Source organism: Bos taurus, chromosome 27 (assembly GCF_002263795.3).
Source record: "Bos taurus isolate L1 Dominette 01449 registration number 42190680 breed Hereford chromosome 27, ARS-UCD2.0, whole genome shotgun sequence".
NCBI lineage: Eukaryota > Metazoa > Chordata > Mammalia > Artiodactyla > Bovidae > Bos > Bos taurus.
In genome coordinates, this window is record NC_037354.1 from 31,353,504 (window position 1) to 31,377,695 (window position 24,192).

The window sequence follows — 24,192 nt, forward strand, 5'->3', positions numbered from 1 at the left end:
CAGAAAAAAACAACACCCATTTATTGCCCAACATTTTTTGTAAGGCAGAAGTCTAGGCGTGGCCTAACTGGTTTCTCTGATCAGGATCTCACAAGGCTGAGGTCAAGGTGGTGGTGGGAGCATATTCTCATCTAGAACTCAGAGGGTTTTTTCTAAGTTTATTAGGGTTGTTGACAAATTCAGGTCCTTTGGGCTATAGGACTGAAGTCCCCCTTTTCTTGCTGGCTGCTAGACAAGGTTCACTCACAGCTCCTAGGGAACACTCTTAGTTCCTAGCCACATATCCCCAGGCCCAGCTCCCAACCATAGGCAGTTCACAGCATGGCTGTTTGCTTTCTTCCAAGCCACCAGGAGAGATACTTGCAGATAAGAGCTGTATCTTTTCTCTCTTAAGGGCTACTTGATTAGGTCAGGTCCACTCAGCAAAATCTCTTAGTCAATTCATAATCAATTGATTAGGGACATTAGTCATATCTGAAGAATTCCTGTTGCCTTGTAATCCATCATAATCATGGGAGTGATTCAAAATACTCTTCAGGCCTTCAAATTCTGTTAGTCCATATAAAACTTTCAGCAACCATTCAACGTGATGGATAGATGTGTAATTTCACATTGGATATGATGAACTAACTGCCATGATGCACTGAAATAACCAATCCTCACTGGACAGCTCTAAGTCAGAAGAGTGGGCATTCCAGCAAGCCGGGAGCTCTCCAGCCTGGACCACTCCACGAGCTAATGCACATCTCATCACTGACTCATGGCTGCCTCCTATTTTACCAAAGCAATTTCATTCTGAAACAAGACCAAAATATTTACTATAGAATCACATGTTAGGATTGGGAGAAACACAAACTTGAAAATGATCAACATACAATCAGTTCCCCTTTGTAGCTTTCCTGACATGTGGCTTCCCAGCCAACTCCTTTGATCAGCCCACTCTCTGATCAGTTCTGACTCTCAGAAGGTCTGCTTACAATGAACTGAAATCTGTCACTGGGTACCTTCTTCCAACTGATTCTAGATTTTTTTTTTTTTTTTTACATTGAGAATATTTTTAAAAATCTAATTCTGCTCTCAGCTGAGACCTCCTTGGATATAGGAAGCTGAAGGTTGTGACTCCCCTGAGTGGAAGAGGCTGCTGTAAATCTCCAGTCTACGATTTATTAAGCTACTAGAGACGTTATTTACTATGTTAGGAGAGAGAGAGCTTGTCCATGTATTTTATAGACTCCATCACAATGAGCAAGCATTTTTTGCATGTGTGTTAATACAACTTTTCTCAAAAAAAGAGTGTTGATCAGTAATGCTGCTACTTAGCTCTGATCGTTTTCTTTGTTTTGTTTATAGAGTGAAAGAGAGACCATCACTTTCTTTGCACAAGAGGATAGCACTTTTCCTGCACAGACTGGCCCCAAAGCCTTCAAAATCCCCTACTCCATCAGACAGCGGATTTGTGCTACGTTTGACACCCCCAATGCCAAAGGCAAGGACTGGCAGATGTTAGCACAGAAAAACAGCATCAACAGGTAACTGGGGGCAACTGCTGAAAGAGGATTTTACTAAATGAACTTGAAAAATAGAATGGGTTGGGTCTATCCACGTAGTTTCCAGGCCCTGATATCTGTATGGATTCCTCTGGCCATATTTCATGTGATGTCTGGCCAAGGTAGTGGGAGAAGAGCAAAAATATGATGAGTGTGTGTGACCTTCCCGCCACCACACTCCACCTTTGGGGATGTCATGAGAAAGTCCTACTTTGGTCCTGATCCCAACTACAACTTTGCTAACTGGGCCGCCATAATGGGGGTTTAGACTGTGTCATCTTGGTACTGGTGAGGGATCTCAGAGTCTTGAAAAGAAACCGAGAAGCAAGTTTCTCACACCTCCTCTCCCTGCTAGGGTAACCTTAAGCATTATTTAATCCCTAATAAGAATATGCTCAGGCTTCACTGGAGGCTCATTGGTAAAGAATCTGCCTGCCAATGCAGGAGACCTGAGTTCAATCCCTGGGGTCAGGAAGATCCCCTGGAGAAGGAAATAGCAATCCACTCCAGTATTCTTGTCTGGGAAATCCCATGGACAGAGGAGCCTAGCAGGCTGCGTCCATGGGTTGCAAGAGAGTCAGGCATGACTTAGCAACTAAGCAATAACAAAGGATATGCTCAGCCTGAAGAGCTGGGTGCCTGAATATAAAAAAGGAAGTTTGAGATGATACTTCCCAGGTCTGAAGGCAGAGGGTTTTAAAATAAGCAAAAGATTACGTAGGCCCCACCTGTGAGTCTGCTGCTTAAACCAGCCATTATTCGTTACTGTGCTAATGTTGTGCTTGAGTTGAAAGTAGACTAGAGAGATTCATTAATGGACTGTCTTACTTTGAGGAGAAAAAGCAGCGGTGAGTCTATTAGAGCAACTCTGATGAGGAGGCAGCTTTGGGCTCAGCGTGAGGAATGGTAGGGAAAAGGCATGGACGAATTGCATATCCTGTCGCCTTAGCCACGTCGCACGCCCTGGAATGAAAAGAGAACAAGTTTTTTCAGCGCCATTTGCTTTCTCTTCCCTTTGTGTCCCTCCCCCACTCCACTTTGGAGACAAAGCCTTGTTTTTCTTACTGTTTGGCTTACTCTCTCATTTCCATTTTTTGTTCTTTGTTTTTACAGACATCTTACCTCCCTCTCTCTTCTCTGAAAGGCAGGTAGATGTCTGCCAAGAAAGGATAGAGGGCCATTCCCTGTTTCAAAGGGATCCAGAATCCAAGAATGAAGGGGCCAACTAGAGAGCAGTCAGAGAGGAAAATCAAGAGAAAACAGAACTGACAGAGACAGGCCCGAAAAGAACACATTCTTGAAAAGGCAGATATTGAAAATGAGAAAATACAAAAATGTATGCATGTGCAGGAGAAAAAAAAATTAGGTTGAATTTTTCCCAGCAACTTTGATAAAGGATGAGATGTGTCATGTATAACTCATGAACACTATGACTATGACAGTTTCACTTTCTGATCAACGCGGAGACAAGAATGAAAAACTTACCCAGACAATAGAACGTGGTCTAAAAAAAAAAGAAATGAACTTTGGGCAGGGACTCAAAAGCTCTGTACAGCAGTCCTGGTTCTACAGCTAATATGTCTGCCCCCCACACATCACTGACCACCCCTATAATACTTTCTCTACAGATGCAATTCATAGAATTCAAACTACATTAACTCTCTAATCCATTCTGGCAGTAAGAGTTTATGATTTTTAATTTACCATTTACAAGAAAATAATTGCCACAAAATATCTACATGCCCATGGATGCTGTCATTAATTTGCTAAATGAGCATGTGCATGTCCCTGCCTTGTTCATTTTTTTCTCCACTTAAGAGTAAACACATGAGAACTACAAGGACTGCCTCCAAAGTCATCAATTTCAGACCTTTTACAGCAGCGAAAATGCATCTCAAACTGGGAGACTAACGTGGACATCCTTTTGTGTCTGGGCTATAATGAGCAGTAACAGCTACACAGGGGCACGCTGTCCCCTCCAGTGTCAGGGTCAAAACACAAGAACAGTTGATGTGCCTGTTTGTTTTTGTTTGCTTCTGTCTCTCCTTGAAAACCCTTTCTCTAGGAAAGCCTAAATGTCCTTAACATCCAAAATTCAAACAATCTACTCTGGAAAGTTTCTAACAGAGTTTCAAGAAAATCTCCATTTTCAGTCAGTTTTAGTAAGTGTTAGTCACTCAGTCATGTCCAACTCTTTGCAACCCCACAGACCATATAACACACCAGGCTCCTGTCTCGATGGAATTCTGTAGGCAGGAATACTGAAGTGGGTTGCCATTTCCTTCTCCAGGGGATCTTCCCTACCCAGGGATCAAAATCAGGTCTCCTGTATTGCGGGTGGATTCTTTACCACCATCTGAGCCTCCAGGGAAGTCTGAATATATATATATGTAAGTGTGTGTGTGTGTATATCTATTTATCTATATGTGTGTGTGTGTGTGTATGTATATATGTGTATTTATACACACATATATGCACACATGTGTATACGCATGTATACACACACAAACACACATATATATCTTCTCCAACATGGGAAGTAACGTGACAGAGGTGAAGGATATTTTCAGGTGTCATTGGTTAAAACTTCTTGTTGCATAATCTGAAATCACTGATCTCACTCTCTTCAGTTCAGTTCAGTTCAGTCACTAAGTCGTGTCTGACTCTTTGCAACCCCATGAATCGCAGCACGCCAGGCCTCCCTGTCCATCACCAACTCCCGGAGTTCACCCAGACTCATGTCCATTGAGTCAGTGATGCCATCCAGCCATCTCATCCTCTGTCGTCCCCTTCTCCTCCTGCCCCCAATCCCTCCCAGCATCAGAGTCTTTTCCAATGAGTCAACTCTTCGCATGAGGTGGCCAAAGTACTGGAGTTTCAGCTTCAGCTCATTCTCTCCAAAGAAATCCCAGGGCTGATCTCCTTCAGAATAGACTGGTTGGATCTCCTTGCAGTCCAAGGGACTCTCAAGAGTCTTTTCCAACACCACAGGTCAAAAGCATCAATTCTTTGGCGCTCAGCCTTATTCACAGTCCAACTCTCACATCCATACATGACCACAGGAAAAACCATAGCCTTGACTAGACAGACCTTTGTTGGCAAAGTAATGTCTCTGCTTTTGAATATGCTATCTAGGTTGGTCATAACCTTCCTTCCAAGGAGTAAGTGTCTTTTAATTTCATGGCTGCAGTCACCATCTGCAGTGATTTTGGGACCCCAAAAAATAAACTCTGACACTGTTTCGCCATCTATTTCCCATGAAGTGATGGGACCAGATGCCATGATCTTCGTTTTCTGAATGTTGAGCTTTAAGCCAACTTTTTCACTCTCCACTTTCACTTTCCTCAAGAGGCTTTTTAGTTCCTCTTCACTTTCTGCCATAAGGGTGGTGTCATCTGCATATCTGAGGTTATTGATATTTCTCCCGGCAATCTTGATTCCAGCTTGTGTTTCTTCCAGTCCAGCGTTTCTCATGATGTACTCTGCATATAAGTTAAATAAGCAGGGTGATAATATACAACCTTGACGTACTCCTTTTCCTATTTGGAACCAATCTGTTGTTCCATGTCCAGTTCTAACTGTTGCTTCCTGACCTACACTCTCTTAGGGTTACAAATAATAGAGTCCTTATTACATTACATAATCATCAGTTGCTAGTGTGATCATTAATGTGTGTTAAAACACAGAAATCTGACATTGTCAACAGGCCAATATCATTGGGTAAGAAAGCTGTTCTGTAGCTTGAGATTTCATCAACCCTGGTGTCACGAAAGGTCATCACAGAGTCACTCTTCGATTAGGGAATTCACCTACCTCTGCCTTGTGACAGCATCTTTACCTGACTCTCCCCTTCCTTTCAATTTCCAAAAGTGAAAAGCTAGTACAGGAACAGCCCTCAAACCGTAAAGGAAACATTTCAAACGGAGTGGAGAGAAACAGTGGCTGTTATCATGTTGCCAGTGAAAACATTCTCCTCCTTTTGGTAAATGCAAATGTCACTGATGATAATTTGCCTTTTTGTCAAACAAGTGTCTACTTAGATCTGAATAGGAAAGAAGATACATGAACTAGTAAGTTAAAGGCTTAGACTGTGAAACATGTTGGGGGGTTGCAGGGGGCGTGCTGTAAGACAGCAACACAGGTGGCCTTGCAACTTGCCTGGCATATGGATCACGATAAATAAGCCACACAGCCCAGCAAAGAATGTCATAGTTAACAGCTGCAATTACAGATTCTGTGAGCAAACTATTACTCAGAGTCCATACTTATTGCATTTTCAGAGCTGAGATTGCACTTTTATTCTACAAATCCAGCTGCAAGAATTCTTCACTTAAATGCTCTTGGCCACAGCTGATTGGTAGGTGGGTGGGACTAATAAAGAATTGATCACATAGGAGTAGAGGGGAGGGACCTTTGCTGAGAACTAAACTAAGTAATATCAGAAACTAACTGCTTCAGCTAGAAGTACTCACCCGTATTTAAATTTCCATAGCATTTTGTATTTTTATGATACTTTTTAAAATTACAGTTAGATATACCTAGATAGTACTATCTACTTCTGGGAAAATCAAGAAATTTGCCCTGAATGAATGACACGAACTTTTTCTTTGGATAGTATGCTGTGCTGTGCTTAGTCGTTTCGTCATGTCCGACTCTTTGCAACCCCATGGACTGTAACCCACCAGGCTCCTCTGTCCGTGAGGATTTTCCAGGCAAGAATACTGGAGTGGGTTGCCATGCCTTTCTCCAGGGGATTTTCCCAACCCAGGAATTGAACCAGGGTCTCCTGCATTGTAGGCAGGTTCTTTACCAGCTGAGCTACCAGGGAAACCTTAGGATAGTATACTTGACCGTAAAATCTTGCCTAATAGAATTGATATGAATAAGCATCAAAGGATTTTGAAAGTTGGTCTCAAAAGAGAATTTGGCTATTATTATGGAAGATTCCTGTCTTTCCCCTCAGTACCTGAAATTCTACTATTAGGTCATTCTTCTTTAAGACTTCATGATGATCATATTCCAGAAATCCTTGTGAAAACACAGCAGCTTGACCAAGTTGCTATGGGAACAGATGCTGGATAAAGTGCGTGAGATACAAAAGGGTGAGGAGAAGGGAAGTGGCCAGAATGGAAGAAAGGATTCCAAGATGAAATGGAGTAGATAAATTACTTTATTAATACTTTCTCATAATAGTATCCTTCTTTGAAGTACTGCTGGAGAAACATATTGCTCATCAGTCAGCTGTGTGTTCAATTGTACTTTGGATGTTAATGTTTTTAGATGATGGTGTAGAAACTGCAAGCAAATGACATTTCTCAAGCCTCGTGGCTGATCAGAAGTGCTATGATAACTTGTTTTTCCACCAGATCTTTTAACAGGACCTCTAATGAGAAGCAGAATCTTCTCACGTTGAGGTCACATCCTTCTATTCCCTCTGCCCACCCTGTTAATTGGATGCACAGGAGCAATGAAATGGCCAGAGGGCAGTCGGGAAGGACAGAGGAATGTCACAAGACAGCTTATTAATCTATCTCTGAATAACTTGAGAATTCACTAAAAGTGGAACAGGCCCAGTGCCAGCTTTCTTTGGGGTTAGTAAAGGAAGGAGGAGGAGAAAAGAAAAAGAGATTACAAAATATATACAGAATGCCTGCTTCACAGCAGACTACCAAGTATGGTCACTCAAGGACCCGTGAGACTTTATTTTCACTCTTGTGTTGGGGGATTTGCTAGGATTCCACCAAATGGAACTGTCTGGGTTTTGCAGGCTAGCGGTTAGAAAACACATCCTTAACCCTTAAATGATCAAGACAGTGTGAGGCTGCCATTTCAAAAAAAAAAAAAGCAATCCTCATAACTCTAAGGAGAATTAATACATGGGGAGATAGCATTCATGACACAGGTCCTCGGAGGCAAAATATGATAAACCTCAAATCACATTTTCTGGTTCTGGCCCAGTAGACTTTTGCCGAGTCTGACTTTGAAGAGCCTTCAGTGAGAAGCCAGAGAGACCCAACACAGCCAAGTGGTGGGTGTTCAGGCTTCGTTCCAGTTAAGGCAATGATTCATGAAACTCCCTACTAATAGGAATCTGAAAACAGCCTGGGGCCAGTTTAGCCATGAACAAACCATACATACAGTTTGTAGAAAGAAAGAAAGTGAAGTTGCTCAGTCGTGTCCGACTCTTTGGGACCCCATGGACTGTAGCCTGTCAGGCTCCTCGGTCCATGGGATTTTCCAGGCAAGAGCGCTGGAGTGGATTCCCATTTCCTTCTCCAGGGGATCTTCCCAACCCAGGAATCGAACCCTGGTCTCCCGCATTGCAGGCAGACGCTTTAGCGTCTGAGCCACTAGGGAAGCCCATACAGTTTGTAAGCGGCAGGTTTTTCTGCTAAAGGCAATATGCGAGAGAAGCTGTTTCTGCCCCTCCCAGAGAACCAACAGAGAAGGCAATGGCACCCACTCCAGATTTTTCAGCGTGGAAAATCCCATGGACGGAGGAGCCTGATAGGCTGCAGTCCATGGGGTCGCTAAGAGTCGGACGCGACTGAGTGGCTTTCACTTTTCACTTTCATTCATTGGAGAAGGAAATGGCAACCCACTCCAGTGTTCTTGCCTGGAGGATCCCAGGGACGGGGGAGCCTGGTGGGCTGCCTTCTATGGGGTCGCACAGAGTCGGACACGACTAAAGCGATTTAGCAGGAGCAGCAGAGAACCAAAGTTGTGCTCCCACTCTAAGCTGCAGGAGTGGTGACAGGGGCATTGTATTCCTTTCATGCAAGGGGTGAGTTTGCACTGGTCTTTGAAGGACTAAGTTTCCCTTCTTTCTTTAGTCGCTAAGTCATGTCTGACTCTCTTGTAACCCCAGGGACTATGGCCCACCAGGCTCCCCTGTTCATGGGACCTTCCAGGCAATAATACTGGAGTGGGTTCCCATTCCCTTCTCCAGTGGATCTTCCTGACCCAGGGATTGAACCCACGTCTCCTGCATTGGCAGGTGGGTTCTGTACCACTGAGCCACCAGGGAAGCCCTTCCCTTAAGTTAATGTAATTTTCAAAAAAGATGGACATGCCCAAGCCCCTTTATAGTGGAAATAAATCTCTTTGTGGGTTCATCTCAAGCAGTAGTACAAATGCTGACAAAGTCAGAATCCCTGGATTTGACTGTCTTCATAATTGGAGAAAATGAAATTATGGGGAGGATTTTCCTAATTCATTAAAGAATCCTTTAATAAAGTACGTAACTATTTCTTTTCAGTATGTGTGAAGATTTAAACACATTGAGTATTTTTCAAACGGAAAAGTATCAATATTTCTCCCTTTCCCCCTTCAGGATTAGTACCATGGTCTTTTATCTTGGAACAAATAGTGGTCTTTCTCCTCTACCCTCAGGATTCTTGAAAATATCTCAATGTTATGGAAGAGAAACTTTAAATGAGACATATTTTTCCACGCTATATCCCCATTCAAAGAAATTTGAGATTTGCTTTTGCAGTTTTCACTGCCATTCATTGCCAAATATGAGAAATTGTCAGAGGCTTATAATGAATGAAACTGGAGAGCCGAAAACAGAGTCTACAACTGGCTTTATTCCTTTTGGCAGCTCACTGGGGGTCCTGAAGGCTCCAAGGCTTAAATCCATTTTCTAAAGAAGGAAGAATCCTTGCTAGTCCCTTTCAGGAGCCAGATAATGGAATAAGCAAAAGGAAGAACTATTAATATTAATGTTATTGCCAAATTAATTGGCCCAAAATAATTAATGCACCACCCTTAGGGCACAACAGAGTGGAACTCAGCATGTTTTCAGTTGCCTTTATGTTTTCCTCTTGGGTTCCCCATACCAGCTTCCTTTCTTGTGAAGGCACAGGGTGGAGGGGGACAGTGGGAAGCAGGGAGAGGCAGAGGTGACATAATGATGAGCATCTTTTGCTTATTCTATAGGAAGTGAATCAGACTTGATTTATCCTAAAAGCAGCTCTGCTGTTTGAGTGGCCAGTGAGGATGAAGTTTGGGGATGAAAGCTTGATGAACTGACCAAATGCTTATGCTGTGTCCAATTACTGTTATTCAGTATAAATGGTTTTTCTCTTCTATTTGCATTTAAAGAACCATATGGAGGGCTGGTTTTGGTCACATAAGAGGTTTTCATTAAATGAGACAATTAGGATGATAGCAGGGATATTAATATTTTTTTTCGTTATGACTATGTTTCAATTCCCTGTTTGGTACTATACCGTAGGATTATGCACCATTCTTGTAATGATGTCTCCCAATTTATTATAGGCAGCTTAACTTAGTTTTCACTTTGTATGTTGCCAAACTGCTCAGATGATATTTTTTAGAAAACGTTGACAAAGGTATAAATGGCAATGGTTTATAGAATATAAACAAATTTGTTGCCTCAGTGTTACAGGTGCGAGTGGTTCCCTGCTACTTGGAAGTGTTGAATGACACCCTAAATTCTGCATCAAAGTATTACATGTGCCTGCGATGAGGCATCTTCTGTGCGAAAAGATGTGAAGCTGCAGCTCACATGTGGTCCCCTGCTAGATTCATTCATTCTCACAATTAGTTACAAAGAAGAGCTTACAGCTTTCAAATAGGCATATCAGCCCCCTGGTAGCAAGGCTCTGAGTCGCTAAAATAGAGGCTTTGTTATCTGAAATTCAGAATGAAAGGCAGTCCCTCATAGGTCACACATAGTCAGATAGAACTAAGATGCTAAGACAGGCGGACTCCAGCTTTAAGCACACGTGCCCTGGGTAGCTCTTTCTGCCTGTATGTCCCCAGGGCTCACACACAGCCTCAGACCTGCGCCTCCTCCATTACTGTTATCTGATCTTTCTGCTAACTGACTGAGGATTTAGATGTTACTATTCCCTAAGATGTTTGTATTTGAATACTTCTTTCAAGTACTAAAGAAAGGGTGGTATCTTTCGATTCACACCAGACACCTAGACACTTTTCCTTTTCATAAAATGAGCCCTGGGTTGCAACAGTAAATGGCAGAATTTTATCATTAAGTCCTCAATTCTCTCCTCCTCTCTGTACCCAAAAATGGGAAGAGAAGGCACAGTAACTATTTCCAAAAATTCTCAAATCTAACCTAATTTCCAACTAATATGGTCATTAGTTTGAGGCTGTATTTTGAAAACTGAGATTGTATATTAAAATTTGGTGGTTGACCCATATACACCATTATAAGTTGGCCTGTGTCTAAGTGGTGAAATTGCTAAAGATTTATGTTCTCAATTCTGCTCTGGCTTCCACATAAAGAATGGAATTTCAATCGGAGATGAGGGACAACAGGGTAAGGAAGACTCAGGAAGATGAAATTAATCATAGTAATAAAACATCTCCTCAGAAGCTCAGGCGAATAGAAGGCTTGTAGGGGCAACAAATGGCACCCGACTCCAGTACTTTTACCTGGAAAATCCCATGGACGGAGGAGCCTGGGGGGCTGCAGTCCATGGGGTCGATGAGGGTCGGACACGACTGAGCGACTTCACTTTCACTTTTCACTTTCACGCATTGGAGAAGGAAATGGCAGCCCACTCCAGTGTTCTTGCCTGGAGAATCCCAGGGACGGGGGAGCCTGGTGGGCTGCCGTCTATGGGGTCGCACAGAGTTGGACACGACTGAAGCGACTTAGCAGCAGCAGCAGGGGCAACAAAACAAAATTAAATAAACTATTACTATTTAATGAATGTACATGGATAAATCTATCTAGGTGTCTTAGCATGTACTTTTTACAGTTTATCTGGCTTCTTTCAGTGAGAGTTCCAAAGGAAAAGATGAGGCCATTGAGTCTACAGGATTTAGGACAAATTAATTGAAGACACAGGGTAATTCTAAAGTAAATTCCTAAGATTTAGAGTTGATAATCTTATCTATACAGTATGCAGGGCTTTCCTGATAGCTCACTTGGTAAAGAATCCCCTTGCAATGCAGGAGACCCTGGATTCCTGGATCAGGAAGATCCACTCAGAAGGGATAGGCTACCCAATCTAGTTGGAGAAGGCAATGGCACCCCACTCCAGTACTCTTGCCTGGAAAATCCCATGGATGGAGGAGCCTGGTAGGCTGCAGTCCATGGGGTCGCTAAGAGTCGGACACGACTCAGCGACTTCACTTTCACTTTTCACTTTCATGCACTGGAGAAGGAAATGACAACCCAATCTAGTATTCTTGGGCTTCCCTTGTGGCTCAGCTGGTAAAGAATCTGCCTGCAATGCAGGGGACCTGGGTTGGAAAGATCCCCAGGAGAAGGGAAAGGCTGCCCACTCCAGTATTGTGGTCTGGAGAATTCCATGGACTATATAAGTCCATGGGGTCGCAAAGAGTCAGACACGACTGAACAACTTTCACTTTCACACAATATGCAGCATCTTTATGACACCACAAAAAAATAAATATTATTTTTCAGAATTACCTTAGTCAATCAGAATTTGAAAAGCCTATGACAAGAGGTTCAGTGCATAAAAAAGTAACAATTTGAAGCACCTAAGACCAGCATAATAAACATTGACTTCTTTAAACATTTTTCAAAGAGAAAGGAAAAAATTGTTTTGTTTGGAGTCATCCACCTGAATTTCAAGATGTCTGTTTTTTCCAAATGTTCCTTTTTCATTTCCAAAAAAAGGAAAACAAAGACACTCAGGAAATCAACTATTGCCATGAATTCTATTTTCTAGTATTAGCAGCATTTCCTGAATCATGTGTGCATTTATCTGCTGGTGTTCAAATGTACCAGCATTATTATAAAGAGAAATGGGTCACACAGATTGGAATCAAAATAATTTCAAAAGGGAAGTAGGAAGATAACCAAATGGATATATGGTATACCCATTTTCAAAAAAAAAATCATAATACATTTATACACATGTAAGTGGTAAAATGGGGTTTCCCTAGTGGCTCAGATGGTAAAGAATTTGCCTGCAATGCAGGAGAACTGAGTTCCATCCCTGGGTCGGGAGTATCCCCTGGAGAAGGAAATGGCAACCCACTCCAGTATTTTTGCCTGGGAAATCCCATAGACAGAGGAGCCTGGTGGACTATGGTTCACGGGGTCACGAAGAGTTGGACACAACTGAGCAACAAACACTTAAGCAGTGAAATAATCCAGCTATCTTTGAGAAATAGTCTGTATGTCCCCAATCTTTTTTGGCACCAGAGACCAGTTTCATGGAAGACCATTTTTCCGTGGATTGGGGACAGGGGGCAGGGGATGGTTTCAGGGAGATTCAAGGGCATTACATTTATTGTGCACTTTATTTCTATTATTGCATCAGTTCCATCTCAGATCATTGGGCAGCAAATCTCAGAGGTTAGGGCCTCCTGGCCTATAGCAGTAGCACTCTAGGGTCTTTTGTCTATTAATTATCCTGAGGTAGACAGGTAAGTAGAGTTTAATAGGATGTCTGTTTATCCCAAAGCTGACTGAATCATTTTTAATAAGGCTGATATGCTGCTACATGTATCTACTAAAATTAAGTGGAATTTGAGATTTGTGTGTATTGCCGAGTGTACTTGTATAAATTGAGAGCGTCAATCTGAAACATGCTTTGGGGAGCACATTTTACTTGCTACAATATGCTCAGAGATCCATGCCAAGGGAGAGTTCTATTTCTGCCTCTTTGATCATTTAGCTTCCTGTAGCTCTGGGTGCCTAGTCTGCACATCGGGGCATGTGCAGGACTTCTGAGAACCCAGTGCCTGACAAGACTCATCCTGCAGCTTTGCTGTTCTTCCTCCAGGCAGGTGTGCTTATAACACCTTCGCACCACAGCAGCATCTATGAATATTCTGAACGTTTTTTGGGGACAAGGATTAATCCCAACCTCCAAAACATATTTTTATGCCTCTCCTAAAGTTTTGTTTTTACATTTCATGCCCAGATCATCTTCTCATGTCAAACGTCAAAGCTTCCCCAGCAGTTACCAAGGATAAAGATCTCAGAGTGGTTGGAACAGGACATGTAGCTCGGGGACCCCAGCAACTTCAACCCTCTAGGGCTTATTTTCAGCACCAGATGAATATTCAGTTTCATCTTCTCTCAAATGGCTGCTATATCTGCAAGTCTAGTTTGGGTTAAAAGACAACATGGGACGTGATCGGCACCATGACCTGCAGGCCAAACCTGGCCCAACACCTGCTTTTCTAGCCCCAGAGCTAGAATGGTTTCAGGAGAATATGCAAGAGTGATACGGTGTGACATGTGAAAACTATGACATTCAAATTTCAGTGTCTCTATAAGTAAAGTTTTAATTGGAACACAGTCACGCCCTTCACTTACACTTACACATTGTCAATAGCTGCTTTCCCACTGCCATGGCAAAGTTGAGTAGCTGTTGTAGAGACCAGATGTGGTCCCTACAGTTAAAAATATTTCCTCTCTGGGCCTTTAAAGAAATAGTTTGTCTAGAATAACTGGTATAGAATATACCGGTAGCTGTGGGGTTAATAGGATCACGAGGATTCCAGTGACTCCCCCAGACCTGAGTCCATTATTCATCAGTAGCAAATACAAACTATAAACCCTCAATAATATGAGAAATGTGTACTTCTTTTTGTGGTGCTTGCCAGCATTTGTTTTCCTTTGAAATGACATTGGAGAGCATACAGAATTATTTCCCCCATGTCAAAATGTGTGTCGATGGTCATTCTCATAAATTACATAAATAAAAATTATTACACAGCCCACCTAGAATCCAGTCACACCTAGTCTCTCCGTTTTTGCCTCTTTTTCAGCTATTTCTCCAGATTGTATTCTGCTTAAACACTGGGTGGGATGTGCCCGTTTATGTATAGACCTGGAGATATAGCACCTTTCCCCACAAACAGCTCCCTCCAGGTAGGAGGAAGTAGCAGAATTCAAAGCAACATTTTGAGTAAAAGGAACCAGGATCACTTCAACTACAGAAACAATATTTGCTTTGCTATTTCTATTAGTGTAGAAATAACTATACTGGATTCCAGGGCCAACTATGGGGGGGTGGCAGTGGTAGGAAGAAGGAAGGAAAGAAAAGATAAAAGGAAAAGAAAGTAGAATTATTTTTTAATCTGGGCTTCTCCCTCTCTCAAACTAAGATTAAGATGTACTGGAAAATATGTTATACCCTGATATTTGTGCTATTTGGCCATCAACTAGCTTTAAGTAGTCTCTTAAGACTTTTGCACAAAATAGAACTTTATTCACTCAGAATTACTGTGCATGCATTGCTTATAAATGATAATGTGCCCTTAAAAACTTGTCTTCTCTTCCAACTGCTCTTGGCTATAGGAGTCTACTTTGTGATTACACACTGAGTCTAATGATGGAAAGTCATACCATCTTCAAGATAGGCAAATCTTGGTTGACTTTGGGAAATCTTTTCAATTCATCAGAATTTTACCGTGACATTTCTATCCCTGCTGTAAAAGTACCTCTGAAAACCTGTGACCTTCAATGCTCTGTGTGGTCTCAGTCTTCATCAGAGCAAAGTTATCGTCCAAAAGGTTATCATTTGTTTTCACTGAAAATCTCATATCATCTGAAACAAGCTCCAAGCAATCAATTACTCAGTCGATAGATACTGAATAAATACCTGTCACAGTATTACAGTAAGTGTTGTTGCAGAATCAGAAAATGATTAGCTATGGCCCTTCCAAGTGTCTGCAATCACACTGAGAAGGCAGAGCTCACAAGCACGGAATATATACATATGCATAGAAAGTGAAAATGAAGTCGCTCGGTCGTGTCCGACTCTTTGAGACCCTATGGACTATAGCCTACCAGGCTTCTCTGTCCACGGGATTCTCCAGGCAAGAATACTGGAGTGGGTTACCATTTCCTTCTCCAGGGGATCTTCCCGACCCAGGGATCGAACCCAGGCCCCCGGCATTGGAGGCAGACGCTTTAACCTCTGAGCCACCAGGGGATTCTCCATACATATGTATATATATACATATATATATATGAATTTTACTCACATGAAAATGTAAGCAGAAGCATAAAGAGAAAAAATAATAAATCACTTTGAGCAAGGAGATGAGAATTGTCTATAAGATGTTACTAAAAAACCTGAATGAACCTTCTGGCCAACCCAGCACAATCCGGGCCTTGTAAGAGTGTAGGATCTTCAAAACAGAGGGGAAAGAGGGAAAGTGGGCATTTCCTAACAACAGAATTTACTGGATGAAGGCAAGGAGAAAAGCATTACCTCTGTCAGCATTAATGGCTCAAAGGAAAAGAGAATATGGAGGGAAAATACACATAGCCATAGCTAGGATGAGGCCAGACCAAGGCAGGCAGTGAAAGCAGGTAGATACCTGATGACTGAAGAAACAAAATACAGGAGATATTAGAGAGTTTGGGGCTATAACAAACTGGAAGGCACTTGCTTGATTCAACTGTAAAAACAACAGAGCATAAATAATGAAGCTGCTGAGTTTGTCAGAAGGAAAGAGAAGACTCAAAAATAAATGTCCTAGTGTGAGAGATTAGAAGAATAGCAGTAGTTACTGGGGTTTTTTTTTGCTTTTTTGATTCCTTTTTTAATTGGTAAAATATTTGTTATTAGAATGGGGGCCAGTGGGAGGCGTGGAGATTATACTGATTCCTGACGCACTGAGTCTGAGGAGGAAGATGGATATCTAATTGGAGCAGTCCCTCGGTCATTTAAAAAGTCTGTCACTGGTTCACATTAACTTAGAAGACAGGAGGTGCCTGCCGATTTAGACACTGTCCACTTGGAGTTGATAACTAGTCCATTTGGTATATGAGCCCAAGGAATCACAGATAAAATCTTGACAGCCCTTATGTTCACCGTGGGAGGCATAAAGAACTGTCAGATATTTTGAAAAAAAAAAAAATAGGAGTTATATCATCACATAAGCTAGTGGAATAGAGCTTTTTAAGAGGGTGTTCAAAAGAGAAACACACACACACAACTCAAGGAAGGTGAGGACTAAGACGACACTTATAGGATAAGAAGTTCATTGGAAACCCTCCAAAAGCACAGTTTCAGTTGAATGATCTGATACAAACTAGACCATCCCCAGGTCTACTTTAATGGGGCTCTGTAGTCCTATCAAAATAATAGCTATTACAGTTCATTTCTAATTCCCTTATAACTATCGTATGTGTTCCTTTATTTCTGTTTGTCTTGTCATTTTGTTTCTTCAACTCTGTCTAGGAATTTATCTTATTTTGCTACACAAAGTAGCCCATCTGCTGTCATTTTGAACCTGTGGGAAGCTCGTCATCAGCACGATGGTGACCTTGACTCCCTGGCCTGTGCCCTTGAAGAGATTGGGAGGACACACACAAAACTCTCGAACATTACGGATTCCCAGCTCGATGAAGCCGACTTCACCTACAGCAGGCAAAACGGACTCTAGTCCGCTCCCTCTCCTGAGAGAGTGACGGCCAGCTTTGGGACATTTGCTTTCAATGGGAAAGAAAGAGGCAGCTTTCTGCCCAGTGGCATTGGGGAGTTCAGCCTTCATTTATAATCAGTCAACATCCCTGATTGAAGACACTGAATTTGATATAGGTAAAATATATTGGTAGGGAAAGTACTAGCTCTCTTAAACATAAGACGGTTCTACAGTCTCCTCTGAATCCATACGTGGGTTCACACTTGAGGGACTGCTCAGATTTGGAGTGATAAGGTTAAAGTGAGGGCTTATCTAGTAGAAGTAACTGTGGGGAAAGATGAGCTGTAGCAAAGCTGGGAAGACAGAGATTAAATCAGTGCGTGTTTTGAAAGAGATTTTTAATGATGTGCCCCAAAGGACCGTCTGATGCTGGTACCAGACTGTCGAGAGTTTTCTAACCAACTGGCATGGGAGATGTTGGCAATCAGTGTAAACTGGTTTTAGAAGTGAGACAGGGTTGCCAACTCATTTGTAGACTTCAACGGTGTCGAGAAGGGCATTTAGAATTTCAAATCTGAGTACACCACACCAGCACCAATTCCCTATCTATCCCAGCCACTTAATAGGTCGAGAGGTAAGAGAGACCACACGCTCGTCTTGTAGCATACCTACCCCACCTTCATTTTCTCCAAGGACAAATCTATCCACATTCTTTCTTCCCCTTACACTAGGGGAGAAGTTTCAAGGAACATAGACTTTTCAGTATGGGAATTTATTTTTTCTAGCTTAACAGAACCATCTCTAATTCTCAGCTAAGCCACTCAAGTTGCAAAAGCTATTAGAACACAGCTTACACACAGATTTAGAGACAAGAGGGGTCAAATCAGATCCAAGGAAACATGAATTGCAGATGCCCCAGGCCTCAAGCTGGCATTCCAGGGTGCAGGTGCTGATTCAGTTCCCCAGCATGGTGGTTATGAAGGGATGAGGGGTTTCATGGTCCTTTACAATCCAGTTCTTGAATTTTCTAGCCTTTTGATATTGTGTTCCAACAAAATCTCTCCATAGAGGCTATAGGTCATCATCGTCTTGCCTGTTAAGAAATCAGCAAAAGATCTTTGCTCTAAATGTTATCTGACTACATAGACACGAGGAATAATTCTACCACAATGTCTCAGAAACTACACATGTTGTTCAGCGAGCCTTCACGCTCCAATAATTCAACCTCCTTCAGTATGTTTTCTTTAAGGACCATTAACATAGTACACTATGTTTTAAATGAAAGGCAACAATATTGTGGAGAATTGAAATCTACAGATAACACATGACCCCCATCTTAACACTTCACTCCATCTTTTATCCTGTTTATTTTTGACAAAATGTCCTGGTAGACTAAAGATGAATAGATTTGCTCCTGCTCATCTTTTGGTTGATGTTTTAATTAGCTGTCCAGAATCAGGACAACCAAAGTCAAGGACCTAGATTAACCCCAGGTTGAACAGCTACTTAGAGGTTGACTCAATTAGAATAAAAATAGTCAGGGAATGGGGGAGATGGGAAATACTTGGCAGTAGAGATACAGTCCATTTTTTAAACAACATAGATCCCGTGTTTAAAAAAATGAATCTCCACCTAAGTGACAAACAACCTTAAAAAAAAGTAAGTTGAATTTACAATATCCTGGGTAAGGCTTTGAAGAACTCTTTAATGTGTTGGCCATTTTCTCTAATGAATGTGTGGTACAAAGGTCCCCTGTATTTGATAGAAGGCTTTGCTACATGAAATTCAAAAGCATCTTGCTTTTCTCAGGAACCAAAGGTATATTATATAGAACAAGTCCTCTTAGAGCTTTTGAGCATATTTTCAAAATACCACCTCCAGCAGGAAAACACCTTTTTGCTAGTGTGCTCCAGTTGTTTATTCCTTCTAGGGAGCAAAACAGAGAAAGTGCAAAAGTGTAAATCATTCGCTACCCCGATATGATTTGAGATAGAAGTGGAAATTGATGGTCAGTCTCCCACAGTTGATTGGCATGGGTGGTATATGCAAAGAATCTGCACTGAACCGCTGAATACGAACTTAAAGAAACACAGTGTAGAGCTTATGTTATTATCCGTCTTGGATGATTTTTGTTTTAAATATCCTACCCATTTTCCCTCTTCTCTTCTAATTGGCCTTTTAATTGTTTCATCTAGTCTGTGAATCCACACAGATCTTTTTTCGATTTTTGATACATTTTTTATATTTTAAAACAGATGGAAAATGTCAATGTTTTCCCTAGAATCTATCTAGATTGTTTTAAGAATTTATTATCAATCCCTGACTGTCTAGAATTTCCTCCCTTTTCTTTTTTTTTGGCCTGAATTTTATAAATAAATGTGATAAAGGAAGCAAAAAAACATAATTCACCTCAAATTTCAGCCCAAAGTTCAAATCCACCTTTCAATCCATTTTGTTTCCTCTTTACATTTCTCATTTCTTCCAGGATCCCATGTACGATTTCTACAGGTTTTCTACAGTAGGAGATTATGTGTCAGGTCAGGATTGTACAGTATTTTATAACAGAATTCCAAAGAGAACCCATGTTGTTGAGATTTCCAGACCAAGATGTGTTTGTGTGTGGCAGAAGAGTATGAAACTGCACATCAGATAGACTTAGCTGGTACTTGAACTTGTGGTTATTCACTGCAACCTAAACCCTGGTTTGATTTTAATACTTTCCTATCATCTTGCCGTTCTTGAAAGGGATTCACTCAGTCTAACCACTTACACTCAAAGTCTTATTGTCCTAGAGCAAAATGAAACAATAAATTAAAGATGATCCTTCATACTTGGTAGGCAACTTAAAATTTTTACAGGATAGCCCACTTAATGCCAAATCTTTCAGTACTCAAATGCATCTAAGTCTAATAGTCCAGCCTCAAACATGACTTAAAAGGAGCCACCAAAACGCTGCACTTCCCAGCTTCACCAGACTGCAGCCCCATAAAGGTAATTTACAGTTTTTAGAGCATTGCTTGTGCAGCTTTCCAGGCTTACATTAAAAATCCTTTAAGCCAAAAGGAAGCTCACTCTATGGATTTAAATGCAAACTTCATTTACCGGTGCAGGAAGTCTCATAAAACTCAGATGTACTCCCACAAAAATTTTATTGGCCTTTTTGTAAGAGATGAATAGGAATTGACAGTTCTCTTTAAAGAGCGGGAACTTCTCTTTTCTGTTATTTTTATTTCCAACTGCAGGTGTTCTCCTTTGCCACAGTCCCTGTTTATTTTCAGTTGGCTTTGAGAGAAGTTATGAAGTCAAATCACTAAACAGGGTTCTCTTTGGATTAAAAGTTCTGGATGTATTGTAACAGTCTCCCTTGATAGAAATTCTCAACATCGGGATTGATAAGAGAATGTTAAAAAGAATAGAACTGGTTGAAGATGGTATTGTCCACTTTGCAAACATCTGACCAATCTACCTGTGAATTTCAAACTGTTACGGAATCTTTTGATATGCTTTGGGTTTTCTTTTTTTGCCATCTTCCCTTCAATTTCTTAATCCCCCTGTAAAGGTGTTGAGTCAGGTGTGTTAAAGGTGAAGTTCTCTCAGAGGGTCTTTGTTCCAGATCCGTGAAGGTCACAGGAACTGTGGAGGAGCTGAGAAACGGCTTTTCTGGCCCTCGGTGTGGCCCATTTCCATTAATTTTCCTCATGAAACATTGCAGAGTTCTGAATCCTTGGTAACTCCCATTGACTGGACCAGAGATGACACCCACAGCAAATGGGAGAACACCATATTGTCCTACAGAGAGTGACGCATTCTATGATCCCTTTGGTGTTAGTTGCCATAGTGCTGTAATTACAAAAATTGATGCTTTAGCCAAACGCTGAATGGCCACTGTTTCCGCCGTTTCCACTGTTTTGTCTGCATAGAACTTTCCTGAACTACAAGCAAAAATGTATTTTGTCAAATGTCACAAAGTGAAAATGTTACGAATCTTAGGTGTGTTGCATATTTTGTGTTTTTACTTTCCTAACTTCTTTCAAAAGCTGCAGTTATCAAGCTGTTTGGCTGTGTTGACAGCATGTGGTGTTTTTGCAAAAGCAGTTCTAGGAGAGCCAGTGTCTACCATGGACTCATCACATCCCCAACTCCAGGCTTGTCGACAAAACCGAGATGGCAATTCGCGTGCTGTAATTTTTTTCAAGAAAGAAAAGGGGATGGAAATCAGACCTGGCTGTTAGTCACTAGTGTGTAGTACTGTGATCTGAAGTAGGAAATTTAACTCACATAGAATAATTGTGGTTTTTGAAGCAGCTACTTTGATTTTTCCTTTTGCTGTGAAGATCATGGATTTGGAATGTCCTCACGAGGTGGGCCTAAGACAGTGACACCAAACTCCATGTCTTGGAACCCACCCTCCATCTGAACCCAAAGATTAAAAAGGCAGTAAGCTTCATGTTTAGGCCAGAGATGCAAAAGTTCCTCCCCCTCAATCCCTAATACTGAGTTTGGCAAGGGGTATTTTTTTTCCAAAAAGTTAAATGAGAAACTATATCACTAAATTTGGTAATGTAGTTCTTTGCATGAATGGAAATGTGTGTTAAATCATTTTACAAAAGGCATGATAATAATGAAAATGTCCTTTGGCTTCAAATTGTGCTTAGCTGCCAAAAGTATTTCCCTATCTGAAGCATTATTTACATCCAAATTCCTAAATTGGACAAATTATATAATCCCATTAAAATTGGATAGAGAGAGTAGGTAGAAACATGACTGCGGTTCTATTGAGTCATGAAAAGGAAAGGTGATATTTGAGAATTTGTGGACAGAATATCATGCCTTCTGACCCCATTACTGAAACAGATACTATAACCAGAAATAGATCTAATAATTCTAGTATTTCTCCATTAGCAGCTCTGATGATACTTAAGGGGAAGTCACCTCTTACCAGGAGACTTCCGTTTAAGCTTCATCAGAGGGTGACTAAAATATCTCAATCGGAAACACCTTCCGAGGCCTGTCCTAAATTATATTGACCGCTCTCATTCAAAACTTCTCTGTAAGAAGGTGGACACACTCCATCTGTGGAAATTTTCCGGTCAGGAAAACAGTTTCCTCCTTTTCTAAACTGGAATAAAGGCCAACTTAACATTTCCCATTCTTCAGAACTGTATCTGATTGGTGCATGCAATCCGGTAAGTCTCAGCCTAGAAATATTGCAAACATAAGCAGTTAAGAGGAAACTGGATAATTCTTCCTGACTCAAACTAAAAAAAAACAAAAAGGAAAAAAGATATATATAAGTAATGCTTTACCTCCACTTCTTTATGGAAGAATTTTTTAAAGAGATTTCCTTTTGTTCTGTTTATTTTGGGAAAGTGTGTGTGCGCATATGTGTGTGTGTCGGGGTGGGGAGGGTGGTTCTTTGAAATGACTCATATCTCAAACCCATTCCACTCTCAACATTCATTTGATGTGTTCAAAGCCGGAAAAAAAAACAGCAGAACTGAATACTCAATCTGACATGAAGCTGAAGGAGTGAACAAGCCAGAGGAGAGAGTTTGAATAAAGCATGGCCTTGGCTTCATACCGCCCTTCTTGTGCCTTGTATTATCAGTGTAAATTCTGAATGTTGTACAGTAAATCCTTGGATGGACTTCTTAGAAAAGGCTGCACTGGCTTCTTTTTCAGCACATGTACATATCTATAAATATATATACATATATATTTGGTAATGCCAAACAGCTGTGTTATATTGTATCGAACAAAAATGGATGGTTTGGATGTTTTATGTAGAGTTTGCAAAAAAAAAAAACTGGATGGTTACAGACTTTTCAAGATAAATGTACAGACATAAATTCCTGCATATCAGTTATTTATGAATAAAGAGTCTTTTATTGACATTTTAGGATACTCCACGAGTGGAACTTTGAACTCTCAATGAGAATCCCTTCTACACACTTCCTGACACATCCATGCTGGGGCTGGAATGCCTTCCATATCAAGGACAATTTCCAGTATATTGAACCTAATTAATGTTGAACCTAATGTCTCCTGTCCTCAAGAAGAAGATAAAATGAGGCACATGGAAGCAAAGATGAGATGATCATTTTTTTTGAGATGATCTCCTAAATATTTCTAGACCACTTCAACACACATACACATCACCACCCTTGGGATTATAGTTTTATACAGTCTTAAGATACCTGCCACATCCTAACTGGGATACCATTTCCATTATTCCTCAAAATGCTTGCATTATTTTTACAGACACTCTAGAAAATGTTCTGCTGCTCCATGGGAAAATGTTAAGAACATAAGTAATGTTGTACACTTCAAATACATCTTGACTGACTGAATCTGTTTTGAATGGCTTTTAACACATTATTGACCAGGGGATTTTTGCAGAAACTAAGGCCTGTGCTGGCGATTTGTTATGTATGTGAATATTGAAATATCTCCAGTCAATAACGTTCAGGTAACAAAAGATGTATGATTGTGCCTCTGGTCAATGAGCTGTTAAAATGCTGAAAGTGCCCAAGAATTTAATAACTACTTAACAACTCGTTGGAGCCATTTTCAACAGTATGATTTACTAGAAGATGGTTTCCAATCTACTTCAATGAGTTGGTTGTCAATGAAAAGGCCAAAAATTGGCTTAAACCAGTGCTTTCTAAAACTTGGTTTTTTAAACCATTTCACAGATAACAGGTTTTGTCCCAAAATTAAGTTGGAAATTTATAGAATAAAATGTTCTCTAGATTTCTGAAAATCTTGATGTGTACAGTGGATCTAGTGTCTATGACGGAGCTCTGAGAGGAGTATAGGTAACATTTCCTCAGCTTTTGGGGTTCTTATGGGTCTAATAGGAATGGGTGTGGATACTCACCAAGTGGCTGTGAGTTGTTTCAGCTATCCTTTTTGACCACTTTAAGGTAGACAGCACTTTAAGGCTAATTAAAATGTTTTTAAGTTACTGGTGGAATAATAGTTGATTCTAATTAACTTAATCTAGGTAAATTAGTATGATTAGGTACTAATTGTTTCAGCTGTTCCTAATTGCTCAGTTGTTGCGGTTGTGTCCGACTCTTTGTGACCCCAAGAATGATAGACCACCAGGCTCCTCTGTCCATGGATTTTCCCAGCAGGAATACTGGAGTGTGTTGCTATGCCCTCCTCCACAGGATCCCTGACCCAGGAATCAAACCCATACCTCCTTCATCTGCATTGCAGGCAGAATTTGTTTACTGCTGGGCCACCAGGGAAGCCCATGATTAGGTAGAACCACCAACAA

The 24,192-nt window shown here is 41.0% G+C and overlaps 1 protein-coding gene across 1 annotated transcript in view; it reads left to right on the forward strand.

The window, feature by feature from the left end:
• Positions 1–16,928, forward strand: part of UNC5D (unc-5 netrin receptor D) — a 637,872-nt gene extending 620,944 nt beyond the window's left edge. Inside the window, exons 16-17 of the mRNA NM_001192518.3 lie at positions 1,351–1,529; positions 16,724–16,928. Coding sequence (NP_001179447.1) covers positions 1,351–1,529; positions 16,724–16,928 — 384 coding nt within the window. The remainder of the gene's footprint in view (positions 1–1,350; positions 1,530–16,723) is intronic.
• The last annotated feature ends 7,264 nt before the right edge of the window (positions 16,929–24,192 follow it).